This window comes from Epithele typhae (genome assembly GCF_022376455.1).
Source record: "Epithele typhae strain CBS 203.58 chromosome Unknown BXZ73scaffold_38, whole genome shotgun sequence".
Lineage (NCBI taxonomy): Eukaryota > Fungi > Basidiomycota > Agaricomycetes > Polyporales > Epitheliaceae > Epithele > Epithele typhae.
The window spans coordinates 259,866-277,920 of record NW_025954229.1 but is presented as its reverse complement, the minus strand read 5'-3'; the positions used below and the strand labels follow the sequence as shown (position 1 = coordinate 277,920).

The 18,055-nt window shown below is 58.5% G+C and overlaps 5 protein-coding genes across 5 annotated transcripts; 3 read left to right on the top strand and 2 right to left on the bottom strand.

The window, feature by feature from the left end:
- Positions 1-710: 710 nt before the first annotated feature.
- BXZ73DRAFT_31763 (uncharacterized protein) lies at positions 711-1,718 on the bottom strand (the record flags this gene model as incomplete). Its single annotated transcript, XM_048017812.1, has 6 exons — positions 711-857; positions 907-1,026; positions 1,086-1,191; positions 1,264-1,345; positions 1,415-1,604; positions 1,653-1,718. Coding segments are annotated over 6 exons (711 nt in total), but the record flags the coding sequence as incomplete, so codon positions are not given.
- Positions 1,719-2,642: 924 nt separating this feature from the next.
- Positions 2,643-4,879, top strand: BXZ73DRAFT_91090 (beta-lactamase-like protein; the record flags this gene model as incomplete). Its single annotated transcript, XM_048025858.1, has 6 exons — positions 2,643-2,757; positions 2,841-2,954; positions 3,052-3,462; positions 3,515-3,914; positions 3,974-4,170; positions 4,698-4,879. The coding sequence occupies 6 exons, from the start codon at positions 2,643-2,645 to the stop codon at positions 4,877-4,879; spliced, it is 1,419 nt and encodes a 472-aa protein (XP_047876067.1).
- Positions 4,880-6,267: 1,388 nt separating this feature from the next.
- On the bottom strand, positions 6,268-8,734 carry BXZ73DRAFT_78993 (uncharacterized protein; the record flags this gene model as incomplete). The annotated part of the gene is made up of 8 exons (XM_048022983.1): positions 6,268-6,525; positions 6,585-6,710; positions 6,976-7,007; positions 7,448-7,637; positions 7,708-7,777; positions 7,839-7,942; positions 8,208-8,477; positions 8,528-8,734. The coding sequence occupies 8 exons, from the start codon at positions 8,732-8,734 to the stop codon at positions 6,268-6,270; spliced, it is 1,257 nt and encodes a 418-aa protein (XP_047876066.1).
- A 4,686-nt stretch (positions 8,735-13,420) lies between these two features.
- On the top strand, positions 13,421-14,502 carry BXZ73DRAFT_49813 (uncharacterized protein; the record flags this gene model as incomplete). Its single annotated transcript, XM_048020325.1, has 2 exons — positions 13,421-13,743; positions 13,806-14,502. 2 exons carry the CDS (start codon positions 13,421-13,423, stop codon positions 14,500-14,502), a joined length of 1,020 nt encoding a protein of 339 aa, XP_047876065.1.
- A 1,196-nt stretch (positions 14,503-15,698) lies between these two features.
- BXZ73DRAFT_103205 (uncharacterized protein) lies at positions 15,699-16,571 on the top strand (the record flags this gene model as incomplete). The annotated part of the gene is made up of 5 exons (XM_048015504.1): positions 15,699-15,988; positions 16,038-16,184; positions 16,249-16,288; positions 16,350-16,412; positions 16,494-16,571. 5 exons carry the CDS (start codon positions 15,699-15,701, stop codon positions 16,569-16,571), a joined length of 618 nt encoding a protein of 205 aa, XP_047876064.1.
- Between the last annotated feature and the right edge of the window lie 1,484 nt (positions 16,572-18,055).

Sequence of the window (18,055 nt, the reverse complement as noted above, 5' to 3'; positions counted from 1 at the left end):
ACGCAAATGTGGGCGCTGAGAGCTCCAACACTGACACGCCGCTCCAGTGGGCAAGCCCACGCGCGCGAGCTTACCGACGACCCGCACCATGGAGCGCATCCCCATGGCTGGTGTGTCGCTCAGCCGCCTCAGGGACGCGAAGCCACTCGCCTTGCGATCTTAGCCCGTTCCGCGACGAGGCCAGGCGGGAAAAACAGCCGCCTGCAGGTCGCTGCAAATCACGTGGCGCTCACAGCGGCGACAGCGTAGAGCGGGAGCGTGGCGGCAGGGGTGCAGGGGAAGAAACTGAGGAGGCGCGAGCGAGCACAGGCCCTCGTGCTGCCTCGGAGAGATGCCGACGCGGGACGTCGTGGCTCGATCGCGAGCGTAGGAGGATGTGCACAGCGGGGGCATAATAATTGATATAACCCGCCTCGAAAGGGTGGCAGATTTTACATGGGCTTACACGGGCTACTAGTATATAAGCCAATAGTGAAGCGCATAAGAAAGTCCAGTCTTTCCCGTTTACATAAGTCACCGCCTCGGCGCCTCCCCCACAGGTGTCGTCACTCTGGACGCCACGAGCGCAGGTATGTCAACGCTCTCTCTCTCTCTCTCTCACCCTGTCTCCCCATCGTCGGCACTATCATACTTCGCTTGTGCGGGCAAAGGAGCGACGGCGTAGGTAGCGGCGAGGGGGGCTCGACGTAGGCTAGATGATCGCTCGACGCCATCGAGCTGTATCCCATCGAGTTCATGGTCGTCTCCGGGTTTTGGAAGACGACCGTGGTCATCACCGCTGTCATCTCCAGCGTCGAGCCGACGAAGTGCGACTTGTTGAGCGCGACGAGGACGATGATGGCGGTTGGATAAATCCCCTGGAAGAGTGTGAGATGGGCGCGCCGGGTCGTTGGGCGGAGCACCTACTACAAGTGGGATGAGGCAGCCCTTGAGGAAGTAATCGAAGCCGTTGAGAACGGCCGTGTACCTTGAGGGCGCGTGCTTCCATTGTTGCTCCGACGCAACTTGATACGCTACGACAAATCCCTACAACAGCATGCCTTCAGTGAAAAGAAAGAATGCTCACGAGACGCCCTGACGCGCACCCACAATAAACAGTACAGGGCACCAGACTCGATGAAGAGAGTGAGGACGCGCTCGACTCGCCCCTTGCGTTTGAGAGTGGCTGTGGACACGAACTTCCGATGCTCCCTGTCGGAGCGATAAACATACGGACCTCACGCGGCACGCGGCGCACATGCAGATGAATCGTGATGTACTCACCAAGCTTTAATTCCGATAAGCGCTGTAGCGACGACGTTGGTCGCGAGCGAGAGGGCAGAGGCAGCAAGCCCCAGAGGTCGTGCTCAAACAGGACCCGTTCGGGTCAAATTCGAGATTGTAATACTGGAGTGTGCTGAATGCGAGGGAGGACACGAGTCGTTGACGTCGAAGAGACTCGCGGCTGGGATCAAAGTGCGAGATGGGGATATGTGCAAGAGGAAGGGAAGAGAGTACGCACAGAACGTGGTGAAGAGGAGGATAAGACATGTCGCGCGGACCAGGAGGCTGTTTGGCCAGAGGACCCAGACGCGCCACCAGACGATCGCATCTCCCAAGAGCACCTAGTGGACTTGAGCAGATGGGCAGAAGAGCGAGTGAAAGGAACGCACATTCACTGCGAGGATGATAGTCGGGGCGCAGGTCGTGAGGCCTCTGACTGTGCCTGAGAGGCCGTAGTCATTTTGGGTGCACATGCTGTAATCGAGCGGACCGGGGATAGCGTCCACGTTCTGGCAAGAGACGGCGAGACAGTGGGACTGGCTGGCGTAGACTTGAACGACATTGTACATCCCGATGGCGTTGAAGAAGAGGGCAACCCAGTATGCGACGGCAGAGGCATACATGAGGAAAGTGACGACGAAGAGGATGAAGACTGATCGTTTGCGGAGACCTCGGTCACTACATGCGGCGACGTTGAGCTGTAGAATCAAACGGAGGAAGGGGTACGCACGCGAGGACTATAAAGGCGAAGAGGGCAAGCCCGGTGAAGATACCGACGGTTGCGGTGGTGAGGATGAGAACGACGATGGCGGGGTAGAGAGCGTTGGTGAAAAGCGAGAGGTCATAGCCCGTCTTAGCGAACAGTGGTCCGGGGTACGTCTGCAGGAGCAGAGGGCGCCATAGCAGATGGACCATCGATGTCGGTCCGCAGACGGCGCGGCGAGATGCCCGGGGCGGAGGAGTGCGAAGGCGAAGTCGGAGGGGCAGCAAGGGCGAGAAAGAAGCCGGCGAGCTCATAAGCCACGGCGGCCATGGGCGGCCAAGATGCGACATTGACGGCAGCTGCCAGCGAGAGCCAACGGAAGAGCAAGAACAACGATGGACGTGCGGGATCTGTGAGAAGACGTCCCAGCGCGCGCCGCCAGTCCCGGGGCGCGAAGCTCGCCGTGACTTCGGTGGCCGACACGCGTCTGTGGGCGCGCGTGTTGGAAGTCGCTGATGATTGTAACCTCTTGAGCGCGATGGTCCTTGCCTTCTTCTCTCTCTCTCCCAGACGTTTCCTCGTGTATCATAGCCCGCCCTTTGTCTCCCACCCCTTCCGACCGCGATCCGCCACTCGCCCCAGACTCGCAAACATTCGCCTCCAGTTCACGGCGAGCATGTCGCACGACATCACCGTCACCTTCCTCGGCACCACCAGCGGAGGAGGACCGACTCAAACGCGCAACTGCTCAAGTCTGGTCGCGGACTTGGCTGGGGACGGGTCTCTCTGGAGTGCGTATTCACCCTCATACGTCTCCGCTGCACCCTCGAGCAGAGCAGTTGAGGGGGGACTGACCACTGTGTCTACATAACAGTGTTTGACTGCGCGGAGGGAACTGTCCGTCAGTTTGAGAACCAGCCGTACCGCCCCGGCTACCAGAGGGTACGAGTCAACCAGGTCTCCAAGATCTTTATTACCCACATGCACGGTCAGTCTCCTCCCCGTGTCAGTCCCCTTCCTCTGTATCCGTATATATGCGCGCATATAGTCGCCAAACCCGACGGCGAGCGCTTACGCGCTCTTAGCGGACCATACCATGGGCATCCTTACCTTTCTCCGCAACATCCTCGGCATCCCAAAACCTGTAATCGACCCCGACGCCCCGCCAGCAAACAAATCGTCCACCAAAGTCGAGATATTTGGGCCGCGCGGGATCCGCCGCATGATCCGCATGCTCTGGAACGTCACTCACACCCGTAGCTCACAAGCGTATATCGTGCACGAACTTCTCTTCCCAGGTGAGCAGCCGTCCGTTCCCGCTGAGGTGCGCGCAGGGGAGGGCGCGGACGAGACGGACGTGCGGAACGCGAGCGAGAAGGTCGGGCGGGACATCCACTGCGACGAGGCCGGGTACTGGCCGCGGATTGTGAACAGGGAGATCGGCGGCCAGCGCGGGTGCGGGCTGATCGTCGACGCAGGGCCGATCCAACATCGCGGTCAGTGTTCTTTTGTTCTTTCCGGTGATACCGCCCTCACACCCGCCGTCAGACCCATGCATTGGCTATGTGATTCGCGAGGTTCCCCGCGAGCCCCTCACGGCCGAATCCCCGCTCCCTCGGAAGCTCGTCATTCTCGGAGACACGTATGACCCCTCGCCCCTTGCCCCGCTGGTGCACGACGAGCCGCCATTCGCGTCTCCCCTGCCCGAACGCGACCCGTGGGGCCACGACGTACCGGTCAAGATACCAGTATCGTTGCTCGTGCACGAGGCCACAGATGCGCACATCCCCGCACACGTCGACCCGTCGGGACGCACGGGGAAGAACCGTACTCCGGAGAGCGTGCGCGAGAAGGCCATCTCGCGTGGCCACAGCACACCTGGGATGGCCGGTGCGTTCGCACGCACGATCGCGGCGGAGCGGCTCGTCATGAACCACATCGGCGCGAGGTGCGTCACCACGTTTCTCTGCACGCGCCGGAGCTGACGTTTGCCCTGGGGCTCGACAGGTTCCCGGCGCCGGTGGGCGAGCTCACGAACATGAGCAACCCGCAGACGAAGCTGCGGCACGGGATCGTGCGCGAGATGGCGCGGCAGGCCGCGGAGGGCTGGTGCCCGGACGGCTCGCGCCCCGTGCACACCGAAGTCGCGGTCGACTTCCACGTCGTGACGATCCGCCCGAACAGGAACGCCCCGACCGCCCCTGGTCCGCTGCCCTACGCTGCTGTCGCGCGTGAGGAGGAAACCATGGGCGCGGCGCCAGACTGGGCTGCAGGTCTGCCAGCGCGGCCGTCGTGGACTTATGGCGACCAGCATACCAGTAATTGGCATGGGCCCAGCGATGGGGGCGAAAGGAAGCGGCGACATCCCAGCTCAGCAGCAACGATGAGGGCACCGAAGCCACTGGCACGGGCGCGGTCGTGGGCGGGATAACTACCACGACCGGCCTCGCCACAGCGATGTGCAGGGAGATGGGGCCTGGAGAGATGACCGACACGAGCCCAGCAGGTCGAGAGACCACTGGGAGAGACAATGATGGTGCGGTTGTTCTTGACGTCGCGCATCTTGCTTTCCTACTTGTACGTTACTGGGATATGCCGTGTATTGAGTGTCCTTGTACTATACCGTGCCACGAGCTACCATGGCCAATGATAAGCTGGCTGTCTCATCCGCCTATGCCAGATCTCGACGTCGTTCAATAAGCTGTGACGAAACGTCACTCGTGTGACGCAGTCCGAGGTAGCGCTACGCCGTGCGAGCTTGACATTAACATGTCTCCTCCGATCCACACCACCACCAATACATCACCTCTGTTCTCGTGTCTCCGACTTCCGTCTTCACGCCAGCAACACTTTCGTCGTACACCACAACTAGCTGAAAGGCGCGTGCCGAAGGACGCGTGCACGAGGATATGAAGTTCTCGAACCAGACCGCGTTCAAGTCCTTCCGACGCACCCGTAGTATCCCATATCAAGGACGTCGTCGCGGGCTACGACTCCACTACTCGCACGTCATAGTTGCGGCGCAACGTGGACGATGAGGCGTGGGTGGTCCTGACCGTTGCGTCCGCGCCGCCGCTGACGGGAGGAGATCTGGGCAGACGTGGTCTCGTGAGTGCTATCCCTCTCGGCGCGCGGAAGCGGTTTGGTGAAGAAGAGACGCGAGGCGATGGAGATGGATACCGGAGGAAAAAAACGGGGAGGGGGTGCGAGCGGGCGAGTGCTCGACCGCCGTCGTGGGGTGTGCGTTCTCGCCTCTTTTGCGCACTTTTAATATGTGTCGAGTCGTGCGGCGCGCGAACGAGGCGTTGTGTGCGGGCTGCTGGCCAGAGATCGAGACTCGTGTCAAGCAGCAGCGCCGGGTGATGTGGAAGAGGGTGCCGGCGCTGCTTGACCTCGAAACGGTTTCGTTGGAAGTCGAGTAGCTGCTGCGTGAGGTGTGCGCAGACGCGGACGAGACATATCGCTTATCGTCGTCCCGTATCTGCTCACAGTCATCGCTGTCATCTGGCAGGGGTGTGCAAACTCCTGAGCAAAGGGGTTCCATGACATGCTCGATCCGTCGCTATAGATATTTAGACTTGCGTTGAGCCCATCGACCAGCTCCTCATCTTCGCATCCAAACCCCAATCAGAGGCATTGACACTCAAGCGAACATTTGTTTGTACGTTTCCTCGACTGCCCCGCAATGTGCTGCCTCTCATGCATCGCGTTCCCCTTCTAGTCGACCCCCACTACCTCGACATCGTCAAACCCCTTTCCGCTCACATGCTCGGCCACAACGCACCCGGTACCGGCGAAGTTTCCTCCCCCAAGCGCGACAGTGAGCTGTGGTTCGAGGATGGCACGCTCGAGCTGATCGTCGAAGACACCGCGTTCCGCGTGTACAAAGGGCTCCTCGCACACCATTCTGCGGTGTTCAAGGACATGTTCGCGCTCCCTCTTCTCAATTCCCCCGACATCGGCTCTGTGGAGTCACGCTCCGTCGACGGCAACCTGGCTCAGTACGCTGTCGTGCATCTGCCGGACTCGTCGAGGGAGTGGCGATACGTTTTGCGCGTGCTGATCACGGGCAGCGTACGGGAGTTGCGGTAAATTACCCCTCCCAATTCAGAGGGTTACTCTCACTCTGACAAACGATCAGATTATTCAGTGGGGGGCTATCCCTACCCAAGACCGAGGAACTCCTGGCCTATATACGTCTGGGACATAAATACCAGATTGAAGACCTGTGCCAAAGAAGCGTCATAGCACTCAAGCACCATGCCAATCCTGTACTGGCATCGATGTCAAGTTTGTTCGTGTCATTGGTCGACTACCCCTCTTCGTTGGATGCGAAGGAGGCACCGGGCATCATCAACCTCGCGCGCGTAGTGGAGGAGTATTCTCTCCTTCCTTACGCGATGCTCCTCTGTTCGAGGTCCGTTACCCCGGAGTTCACCGGTGTCACCAGCTACAGCGACGGGACTTGCGAGCCTCTGAACAAGGCCGACGAAGAGCGGTGTGTGCAGGGCACCCATGAGCTCGTACTCGCCACCATCTCCGCCGTCCATTCCGTACTTCTACCTCCTATCGGGTGCACGACTCAGCCGTTGCCAGGAAAAGTTCCGTGCCAGCAGACCATGGACGGCCTCGTTCGCACTCTTCTTCCGGCATTGACGTCTCCAACGCGCCCCCTGGACCCTTTGATGTGGGGTTTTCTGAAGCACGAGTCCATGCGGGCCGCACAGACTTCTCTGTGTCTCCGCTGTTGGGAAGAAGTTTCAGGACGAGTCAGACAGCAGCGCCGAGTGATATGGAACAAGTGCCACGATATTCGGCCTTGGGGATATTCCTGGATACACAAGGGACTAGCTTTGAGGGGAGGGAGGTGAGTTTACAGCATTGCGACATGACCCATGAGATATTCAAGGCTAACATGAGTGTAGGGACGTTGCACTGAAGTGCCGATTGTAGTAACGGTGAATCGACAGCGGGCCGATCCGATGACGTCATGAATCTGGTCAGCGTACCGCGTTTTTCATGGCAAGCGTGTGCTCTCCCTCTGAGTATGTATTCGAGTCGTTACGAGATCTATTTATCAAGTTATTAATTGACGGAGCGTCTGATCACTCGCAGCTAGCACTCTCAGTCACTCAGTGACGGTTCGACGGCGTGACACAGGTTCGCAACTCCGGGTTCCGTGTTCTCGCTCGGCCCTGCTTCCCCCCTCGCGGAGCCTCTGCTCTGCGTATCCGTGTACGTGGAACATAACTCAGCATGGAGCCTTGCAATGTGCCCGAGAGGCGCTACATAGCGTTAGCTGATGAAGGGAGGCGCGCGTCCAGTAGCAGCGCCGTGTACAAGCCGCGTATATCAATCAAATCCTCGCTGGATCCAAAACAAGTATCTGGGATGATCCAAAGTTCCTGGTATCGTGCTAGGATCGAAAAAAGACCCAATGTCAACATGGAGACTTGGACGTTCAATCGGACGACAACTGACCTTGATGGCGGTGTCCTATTTCTTTCCCTCTTCTTCGAAGAACGACGCCAATGCCGCTAGTGTCCTCCGATTGTAAATGTCGCACTTTGGCGCGATCTCGTCCAGACAATGGGTGCATAACTGGCTTAGGTCGATCTGAACGAACGGCTAGGCGATGTGGAGAGCCCAGCAAATGCGTCGTCGTAGAGGTCTTCCGTCATGGTTGCAAGGGTGCCTGCACATCGATTGTTCACCCGTGCTTTGGATTTTCGTGAGCATACCGTCCCTTCGCGCGAAAGGAGAAGAACGAAGGTGTTCTTGGCCCCGTGTTGCACCAAGCTAGGCGTAGCACTAAACAGAGTGCGAAGTCCTCCACAGATAATGTCTCCCGTCCCCATCGGAGTACACGAACCCTTGAAGGAGCTTGCGGCCTAGCTGGTTACAAGAGAGGAAGGCGAGTGGGAGAATCGACGTATCCCCGACAAGCCGGGCGATGTTGACGATGCCGATCGCGCACTGGGGGGCGCATCCAGGCAGCGTGTAAGTGTCGCGATTGTGGCGTTCCTTCCATACTCGAAAGTTGGATCGAAGTACCATTTTATATATTTCATGGCGGGGTTCTGTAGTCTATCCATCTGATACTTGTGTCCGAGACGGATGTAAGCCGAGAGTGTGTCGAAATCGGGACGGCTCCGGTCCTCAGGGCTTTGGACAAGTTCTTCCAATCTACGACACGGATCATAGATTAGCTGGTGGAAGTGCGACGGTGACCAATGTTTACATGCCTTGATAGTGGATCGTTCTGGTATATAGCTCGCAGAACGTGTCGCCAATCGCGGGCGGAGTCCTGGAGCTCGACGACAGGACATGGCGGGGACATCTCGTCACTGGATGCTTTTTCGGACCCGAGTGCAGCCATATCCTTGAAGACGGGAGAGTGTCTGGAGAGAACACCGGTGTGTACCCGAAACTCCACTCCTTGAACGGCGAGAATGAGGGAGCCGTCCTCGAAGTCAAATTCCTCGTCTCGGGTCCTGCTGTGATTGGCTTTCTGCGGACTCCGATGAGTCAAGGGAAGCGTGACGCGAGAAAAGCCCTCACCTCGACCTCCATTTTATCAAATTTATAGGGCAAGATTTGGAAGTCAAGCGGGTGATGGATATGGACGAAAGCAACGCGGCGAACGTTGTGCAAGCTGCGCGGGCAGCGGCACCCCGCTTGGCACGAGGTACAGTACACACGTGGCGCGGCGGCTGACCGGACCGTGAAGTCCTCATCCCACCTCCCGCCCTCGCGCACTTCTGTCATATGTACATATGCTCCTGCAAGCCTCTCCTGAGGGTAGCCACCCGACCTTTATGCGCAACTTCCGACGACTTCCCGCCCACACGGTCAGGCTGTCGTCGGCCTTACTGCCTTCAACCTTTCGAAGATGACTCTCCGAGGAAGAAGTGCTTCTCAAGCATCGCTGCGGGGGTTCTGGTTCGACGTTGAGACTGTCGCTTCCGAGGACATTGCGTTCCGCGTCTACAAGGTGTCGTCCATTCCTCCGTGCTCAGGCGCATGCTCTCGCCCTCCCCATTCCCCTACCCGGCCGTGAGAGGACACGTGCGTGGTCTGGCATCTACTAGGCTCTTCGAGGGCGTGGAGGTTTGTGCTGCGAGTGCTTCTCGTGGATGGCGGGAGACCGCTGCGATGTAAGCCACCCACGTATATCTCTTGGTCCAGAGTGCGTTCTGACGGCAGGCCAGGACGAGTCAAACGCAATCGAACATCCGCTCGGCCCCAAGTACCGGCGGCCGCCGACGATCAGCCCAGCGTACGCGCTTTGCGTCGTCAATGCCGCCCGCCTCCCGGGGAACTCTCTCTCCTCCACGATGCGATGATCTTCTGCGCGGGGTCGGTCAAACCCGCATACACAGGCGAGTTATTTTACAGCGACGGCGGCTCAGCGGCGAAGACGAAGCTCGCCCCCTCCGGGCCACACACCAATTTGTCCTCACCACGATGTCCGTCGTCACCGCAGTGCTTCTGCCCCCAGTGCACGGGGTCTGCGACCCCCATCGTGTCAGCAGGCGATGGACGGCCTCGCGCGGACGGTGCTGCCCGCGATGATGGTGTCGAAGGCCCCGCTGGACCCGCTGTGCGAGCGTGCGGACATGCAAGCGGCGAAGGATGCGTTGGGCTCGAGTTGGGAGCGGGCGGGGGTGAGGAAGCAGTGGCGGATGGTGTGGAACAAGCTGCCCGGGTTGTTTGGTCTGGACGTGTCACGATGACGAGTCTGAGTAGATCCCGTTCATGTACGTGTTTCATGGTCGAACTTTCGGACGTTTCCACTTTTCAGTCATGCGATGCTGGATGTTATGTCTGGCATAGGTGCGAAGACGTGCTGTTTTTCCTGCTCCAATTTCGTCATGGGAAAGTGTGCTGCGGTAGCAGAGCACGAGGACGGCTTGCTTTGCCACTGCTTGGATTCAACGTCGAGCTCGAGTCGTGAACCATTTTGCTGCTGTCCTTCTCACCATCATTGAACGCTCACATCTCGCTACCTTTGCTCTCCTCCCCCTCAAATTGTTCTAGTATCAGGGATGGCGATCATCTACCGCGAACCAGCTGGTCCCTCGGATGATGGAATTCAGTCTGATGGCGCATCGGTGAGTCAGTTCGCTGTCGTCCCTGACGTCGCTCATGCGCCCTCCCCATCGCTCAGGCCGTCGTTTCGCCCCTTCCCGGTGGTACCCAATTCCCTGAACCCTCTGCCACACCGCTTGCAACCCCCTCAAGGAGGGACTCATCCGCCTCGGACACAACCCTTGTCGTAGCTCTCCATCTCCGTGCGAGCTGGAGAAGACCACCGCCCCCAAAGACTCAGAAGACTTCCCCATGCAGATGCGCGACCCCGATCTGTGGTTCGAGGACGGAACACTGGTGCTCGTCGTCGAGAACACCGCGTTCCGCGTGTTCAAGGGTATTCTCACCCTCCATTCTCCCGTGTTCAAGGCCATGCTCGCGGGTCCCAATTCCGCCCCAGAAGACGTGACCATCGGATCTACGCTGATCGACGGGAGGGTGTGTGCGGTCGTGCATTTGCCGGACTCTGCGCAGGAGTGGAGATACGTGCTGCGGGTGCTGGTCGCGGGCGGTGGACGGACATTGAGGTACGTGCACCGGCGACGTTTTGAGCGAATGGTGCTGAGGCGAATCTAGCTTCATTGACGCCGCGAACCACGACCAGTCAGTCTCCAGTAAAGACGACAAGGAAACCGAAGAGCTCTTGGCATTCGCTCGTCTTGGATACAAGTACCAACTTGACGGCATGTACGCGCGTAGTATGCGGTCCCTGAGGGACCAACTCGAGCCGAACGGCACATTGTATCATCCCACTCTCCGACCTTCCTTCGCGCCTTGCGTCGTGAACCTCGCGCGGATCACTGGGAACTATCCTTCGTGCCATACGCGATGCTGCTATGTTCCACGTCCATTTCTCCCACTCTAAGGGCGGTTCGTCTACAGCGACGGACGCGAAGAAGATCTCAATCAGGACGACAGCGCATGTTGTGTCCAGGGTACGCAGCAAGTAGTCATGGCCGCCCTAAATGCGGTCAGTAATGTGGTCCTTCCCCTCATTAACTGCAAGAACCGCGGAGATTCGGACGTCCGCCTCTGTGTTCTGTCAGCAGAACATGGACAATCTCGTGCGCAACCTCTTCCCTGCCCTCATGACGTCCAAGCCTCCGCTGGACCCCTTACTGTGGACGTTCGCTGAGCGAGATGACGTGATGACTGTGATGAAGGCTCTATGCAGTTACTGCCGGCCAAAGATAGGCAGTCGGATACAATGTCAGCGTGTGGCAACATGGGCCAAACTCCCCTCACTCTTTGGTCTCGACGTCCCAGGATGGGACTCCTCCCCAGCCAAGGCTGCTCTTGCTGAAAACCCTTGGCCAATGCTCACCAGCCTCGTTGCACCCCCGGCGACGGATCACATTGCTGCGCGGCGCGACCCAGTGTTATGGTTCTCTGACGGGACGTTAGTACTCGCCGTCGAAGACACTTCATTCCGCGTGTACAAAGGCCTCATCACGCACCATTTCCCGGTCCTGAGGGACATCCTCTCGCTTCCCTCAATCCCTACTCCTGAGGGCGTAACTGTCGAGAACACGACGGTCGATGGCGATCATTGCACAGTACTGCATTTGCCGGACTCTTCGAGGGATTGGAGATATGTGTTGCGGATTCTAATTGTCGGTGGTGAGCGGGCGCTGCAGTGAGTCACTACTTTCCACATCTTACTGTGGATCGCGCTCTGACCGTATCGTAGCTTCATCAAGCCCGCGGAGAACTTGGACGAATCAGCGACCTTCGAAGAGCTCCTCGCATCCATTCGACTCGGTCACAAGTACCAAATGAACGACCTGCTCTGGCGAAGTCTTCGCAGCCTGAAGGTCAGATTCGAGCCCCAGTTGGGATCCGACAACTACGACAGCGATAGTTTCCCGGAAACATTCCAGTCAGGTCAGGCGCTCTGCGTGGTCAACGTCGCGCGACTCACCGGCGAGCTCTCTCTTCTCCCGTACGCGATGCTGTTCTGCTCGACCTCCCTCGACGCCACATACACCGGCGAGTTCACGTACAGCGACGGCAAGCGGGGCGGATCAACCCGAAGACGGAGCGCGTTGTCTTCGCGCAACGCACGGGCTCGTGCTGACCACGATGAACGCTGTGGCCGCGGTGGTCCTGCCCCGCATCGACTCCTGCGAGGTCGAGGAGTGCCAAGAGAAAAGGGACGAGCTTGGCCGCACCGTTCTTTTTTCGATGCTGGGGTCGAAGGCGTCGCTGGACCCCCTCATGTGGACTTTCTGGGAACGCGAGGACTTGCGGGAGGCGAAGGCGGCGCTGTGCTCGAGCTGTTGTAGGGAGATGGAGCGTAGGGTTGGACGGAAGCGCCGTGCGGTGTGGAACAAGTTACCTGAGCTGTTCGGTCTTGAAGTTCCAGGATGGGGGGTTGGTGAGCGGTAGATTCTGTTGATCGATATGACCACGGTCGAGCAATCGAAGGTTTCGCCCTTTAGTCTGGATAACCGCGGATTCCGAGCGCCAAGCCGCAGAACGCGCGGGCAACCGGGCCGACGCCGTCCTCGTCACCACAGAGCGACGCTTGGCAGCTCGTCCTTTCTTCAAACCTCTATCACCCTGCGTGGAGGTCGGGGACGGCGTTTCTTCTTATGCCCCTCGACCTCGTCGGCCGGCCTCTCATCCGCACCAGCGTCTTCAAAGAACACCGATTCCCTGAGTAGCCACTGACGTCCGGCCGGTTCTCGCCTATTAAAGGGCTCCGAATCCCGAAGCGTGTTCGTCCTCACCACATGTCTTTTAAACTTTCTGAGCAGTGAACGTTTGAAGACTCGCGTACGTCGCACCAGTCGGCACTATCTGTGTCTCCAAAGCAAGCCCTCGCTGCCCTAAGCAGCCTCCATTCGCCCGCTCCGCCCCCTTCCTTCACCACGCCTCCCACCCGACTTCCAGACCGCACGCTCCCCCGTCTGCAGAGAGTTGGAAGAGCACAATACATAGTGTGTTTCTAAATGAAGTTGTGAGTAGTTGAGACGAGAAATATTGCGCGTCCATTCACCTGAGAGGTTACGTGACTGCTCATAGTCAACCTTCTACCCACGCTGTCATCTGGAAAGGGGTTCCATTGCATGCTCGATCCGTCGATATCGATATGCGAGTCGTCCCTGCGTTGAGCCCGTCGACCAGTACCTTTCGCATCCAGACGCATGTTCACGTTCCGCTATCCTCAACCACAGTCAATCAGAGGCACCGACGCTCAAGCCGAACAAAGTTCGCTTGTATGTTTCCCAGGCTGCCTCGTAATGTATGGCTGCCTCTCTTACATCGCCTTTTCCCTTCTAGTCCACGTCTACTACCTCGGCCTCGTCGAACCCCTTCCCACTCAGTCGTTTCTCCGCTGCGGCGGATAGCTCCCGTCACATGCTTGGCTACAACGCACCCGGTGCCGGCGAAGTTTCCTCCCCCAAGCGCGACAGTGAGCTGTGGTTCGAGGATGGCACGCTCGAACTGATCGTCGAAGACACCGCGTTCCGCGTGTACAAAGGTCTCCTCGCACACCACTCTGCAGTGTTCAAGGACATGTTCACGCTCCCTCCCCTCCCTGCCCCCAACATCGGTTCTGCGGAGTCACGCTCCGTCGACGGAAACCTGGTGCAGTGCGCCGTGGTGCATCTGCCAGACTCGGCGAGAGAATGGCGATATGTTTTGCGTGTGCTGATCATGGGCGGCGCCCGAGGGTTACGGTAACGTATCCCTCCCAGTTCAGACGGTTAGTCTCACTCTGACAAATGATCAGATTCCTCAGTGAGAGGGTTTCCCGACCACTCGACTTGAAGACCGAGGAACTCTTGGCCTATATACGTCTCGGACACAAATACCAGATTGAAGACCTGTGCCAAACAAGCGTCAAAGCACTCGAGCGCCATATCAACCCACTGCTGCTATCATCTTCTCTCTCGCCCTGGGACGATCACCCTCCCTTTTTCGATGCGACGGAGGCACCGGTTGTCGTCAACCTCGCGCGCGTGGTGGGGGAGTGTTCTCTTCTTCCCTACGCGATGCTTCTCTGTTCGAGGTCCGTTTACCCGAAGTTCACCGGCGTATTCAGCTACAGCGACGGGACTCGCGAGCCTCTGAACAAGGCCGACGAAGAACGGTGTGTGCAGGCCACCCATCACCTCGTACTTGCCACCATCTCCGCCGTCCACTCTGTAATTCTACCCCCTGTCGGGTGCACGACTCAACCATTGCCAGGAAAAGTCCCGTGCCAGCAAACGATGGACGGCCTCACCCGCACCCTCCTCTTGGCCGTGACATCTCCGACGCGCCCTCTGGACCCTTTGATGTGGGACCTTCTCAGGCACGATTCGATGCAGGCCGCAAAGAGCTCTCTGTGCCTCCGCTGTTGGGATGAAGTTTCAGGACGAGTCAGACAACAGCGCCGAGTAGTATGGAACACGCTACCAACGATATTTGGCCTTGAGGATATTTCAGGCGCATAGGAGATCGAATAAGGCCACCTTTGAGGAAAGGTTGGTTTATAGCCTTCGCGACCTGACTGCACTGAGATATACAAGGCTGACATGAGTGCAGGGAAGGGATGCGCGCTATACGGCGTACCAGTTGTATGGCAAGGCTGAAGCAGAGTGCGAAGTCCTCCACAGATAACGTTTACCGCTCCACATCGGAGTACACGAGCCATGCGAGGAGCTTGAGGCCTAGCTGGTTACATTAGAGGAAGGCAAAGGGGATAAGTGACGTATTCGGACTCAGCAGTCGAGTAGCTCGAAATCACGTTACCTGATTACATATACCATTCATACGCCTGCCCTGAAGCAGCGCCCACGCGCTTGCAGCCAAGCTTGCGTTTATCGTGGTGAACCCGGGTCCCCGTCCAAACGCTTCCCGCCATGCTATCTTATTTTTCTACATCTCACCACAATACTTTGTTCACAACGCTTGCGTCATACATTGGAGAGCGATTGCTGGAGTACGCGAGTACGAGGAGATGGTGTTCTCGGACCAGCGCGGTAAGTTGGGCGCGGCTGAGCCGGTCGGACTCGGGAGAGATCACGAAAGGTAAGTATTATCGCTCTACCCCTGCGTCTCCTTGGTGCGTTGCCAGAGGGCGGACGGTGCCTCATGCGCGACCCCCCGCCCCTCCACTCGTACCCACCCTTTTCTTGCACATCACCCATTGCTCATCTTGCGCTTTTCTCCTGGCCCCGGCCGTGCTCTGCGTGTGCTAACCGCACCTCCCAGGCGGTATCGCCCAATCCGTCGCGCTCAATAACAACTCCGAGGATCTCGGTGCTTGTCTCGTCCACACCGTCGCCTGGAAGCCGGAAAAAATCGCCGGCAAGGACCCCCAATCGTGACCGGTTGACCAAGCTTGCGCGGAACATCGGCTCCCAGTACATCAAGGACGTCGCCGTGGACCACGACTCGACTACCTGCTCGTCCTAGAACGCAGCACCACGTGGAGGGGGAGGGTGTGGACGGACCTGTCCGTTGCTTCCGTGGATCCAGGTCGCCGCTGACGGGAGTCGGGGTCCACGCTTGGACGCGTGGCATGGTCGAGACGCGATGAAGATGGACACCCCGAGGACAAAGACGGGAAAGCGGCCAGGTGCGGACGGGCAAGTGCTCAACCATCGTCGTGCGGTGTGTTCCCACCTCCGATCGCGCGCCGACTCCCATGCCCGCACCCGCACCTGCTACTATACCCATGGCCGACGCGAAGATACAGAAAAGACCCATCTTCCCCGTCCTCCACGATCGGCTCCACGTATATCTCGAGCAGAAGGGCATGTCCACCGATGTCATCCGCCACCCCAATCCTTCCCGTCAGACTTTGGACTGCCACGTACTCCCAGGTGGCACGCTCAACCGCGGCATATCGTTCTTCCACTCCACGGAGATCCTCAAGGGGCGCCCGCACGCCGATGAATATCTGATGCCACCCTCCTCTCCCGGTGCACTGAGCTCGTGAGTTTTGTCCTCTTCACTCTCTGCGCCCCACGCCGGAGCTTAACAGAGCTCACCTTCAGGCCGTCGTCCTCTTCTCGGGCAAGTTCAGGATTGAGTTGAGCGGTCTCGGCACGATGGAGGTCAAGGGCGGGGGTGCAGCGGACATGGCTCGCGTGGTGGAGAGTATGGAGGTTGCGACGGGCTGCAGCGGGCGGTAAACGGTGCGGACGGTTCGTGATGGAACGCTCGAGGGCGCCATCTACTTCTTCCTCGTCAAGCACTACCACGCCACGCACCTTTCCCGAAGCCTTTCACGATGTACGTCCGCTTTGTTCTGCGCGCATGCGTACAGTGGGGTTGATATGGCTCTTATGGACAGACGACCTTTCAGACGGAGATAGGGCAGTTCATCGATTTCACAACTCTGATTTCAAAACTTCAAGTCAGTCTTCAAGTCCACCTCGCCAAGTGTGCTTCCATCTTTCTCACTCCTTATTCTGCGTCCGAATCACCTTACGTGCAGGACCAGGAGTTCGTCATCTACAAGATCGCGTCCGACGCAGCTCTTCTTCCACCTCGACCCGCGTTGCCGCCGGCCTAATAACTGGAATCTCGGAGACGGCCCAGCAGTGCGGCCGTGGGCGTCATCCCCGTCGACACGAATACAGATACGCCGCCGCGAGGCGACTGCATTCTTGGCAGTCACATTCCAGTACGTTCATCTGTGTATACACTGTCCGGGAGGTGCTCAGATAACACTCAGAATCCTTGCCGAGCGAGGTGGCCACGCGAGGGGTGTCCTCGAGATGAACGGTGGGGCAGGTGACCACGCTGCACTGCACAGTACGTTTCCTCGCCCGTGATCGCGAGCGTAGAGCTGACCGAACGGTGCAGACCCGAAGGTGTCGGAGAGCAAAGGCCGCCCCACGCAAATCCGTCCGGAGTTCGCTATCAGTACCTTCAGTGTATCAGCCGTGTATGCATAGTTCTCCCTTGGGCACAGTTAGATCTGATGCATTCTCGAGGGTCGCGAAGAGGTAGATGCGACCAGGGGACGGGAACGCCCGGTGTGCCGAGAACGAGAATCCAATCTGACCGGTTTGTCCGGACGGAGGGACCGGGGGCACGCGACTTTGTCTTGAAACCAGTATTTCCTTGATGTCACTTCGAAAAGTGCCGTCCTTGCTGCTTCTATTTCGTCGTGGGAAGGAGTGCTGCGGTAGCAGAGCACGAGGATGACGCGCCTTGCTGCCGCGTGCACTGACCGTCGAGCTCCAGTCGTGAGCCCTTGAGCGTCGCTGCTTTCCTCTCGCCACTGTCGCTGAACGCCGTATCTCACTAGTTTGCTTTCTTCCCCTATCTAATTCTAGTATCAGGGATGGCGATCACCTACGCGAACCAGCTCCCTCGGACGATGGAATTCAGTCTGATGGCGCATCGGTGAGTGCATTCGTTGCGCCCCGACTCTCTCATGTGCTCCCCATCGTTAAGCCATTTTTCTACCCTTCCTGGTGGTACCCATCATCTCCCTCCCCTGATCGCGCTGCGACTCCGCTTGCAAGTCTAAGGCGGGACTCGTCCGCATCGGACACAACCTTGCATAGGTCTTCCATCGCCGTGCGAGCTGGAGAAGACCGCGCAACCCAAAGACCCAGAGGATTTCCCTGCCGAGATGCGCTCCCCCGATCTATGGTTCGAGGACGGGACTCTGGTGCTCGTCGTCGAGAACACGCGTTTCGCGTGTTCAAGGGCCTTCTCACACTCCATTCCCCGTGTTCAGAGCCATGCTCGCGAGCCCCGATTCTGCTCCAGAAGAGACGTTGGCATCGTCTATGCTGATCGAAGGAGTGTGCGGTCGTGCATTGCCGGACTCTGCTCGGGAATGGCGGTACGTGCTGCGGGTGCTTGTCGTCGGTGGTGAACGGCGCTGAGGTACGTGTCGACTAATGTCTTCGGGAGGTGCGTGCTCTGAAGAAAATCAGCTTTATCAAAGACAGAGTCGAAGAAGCCGAACACCACGACACCGAGGAGCTTAGCGTTCGTCGTCTGGGTTACAAGTACCGATTCGAGGCCCTGTACACACGT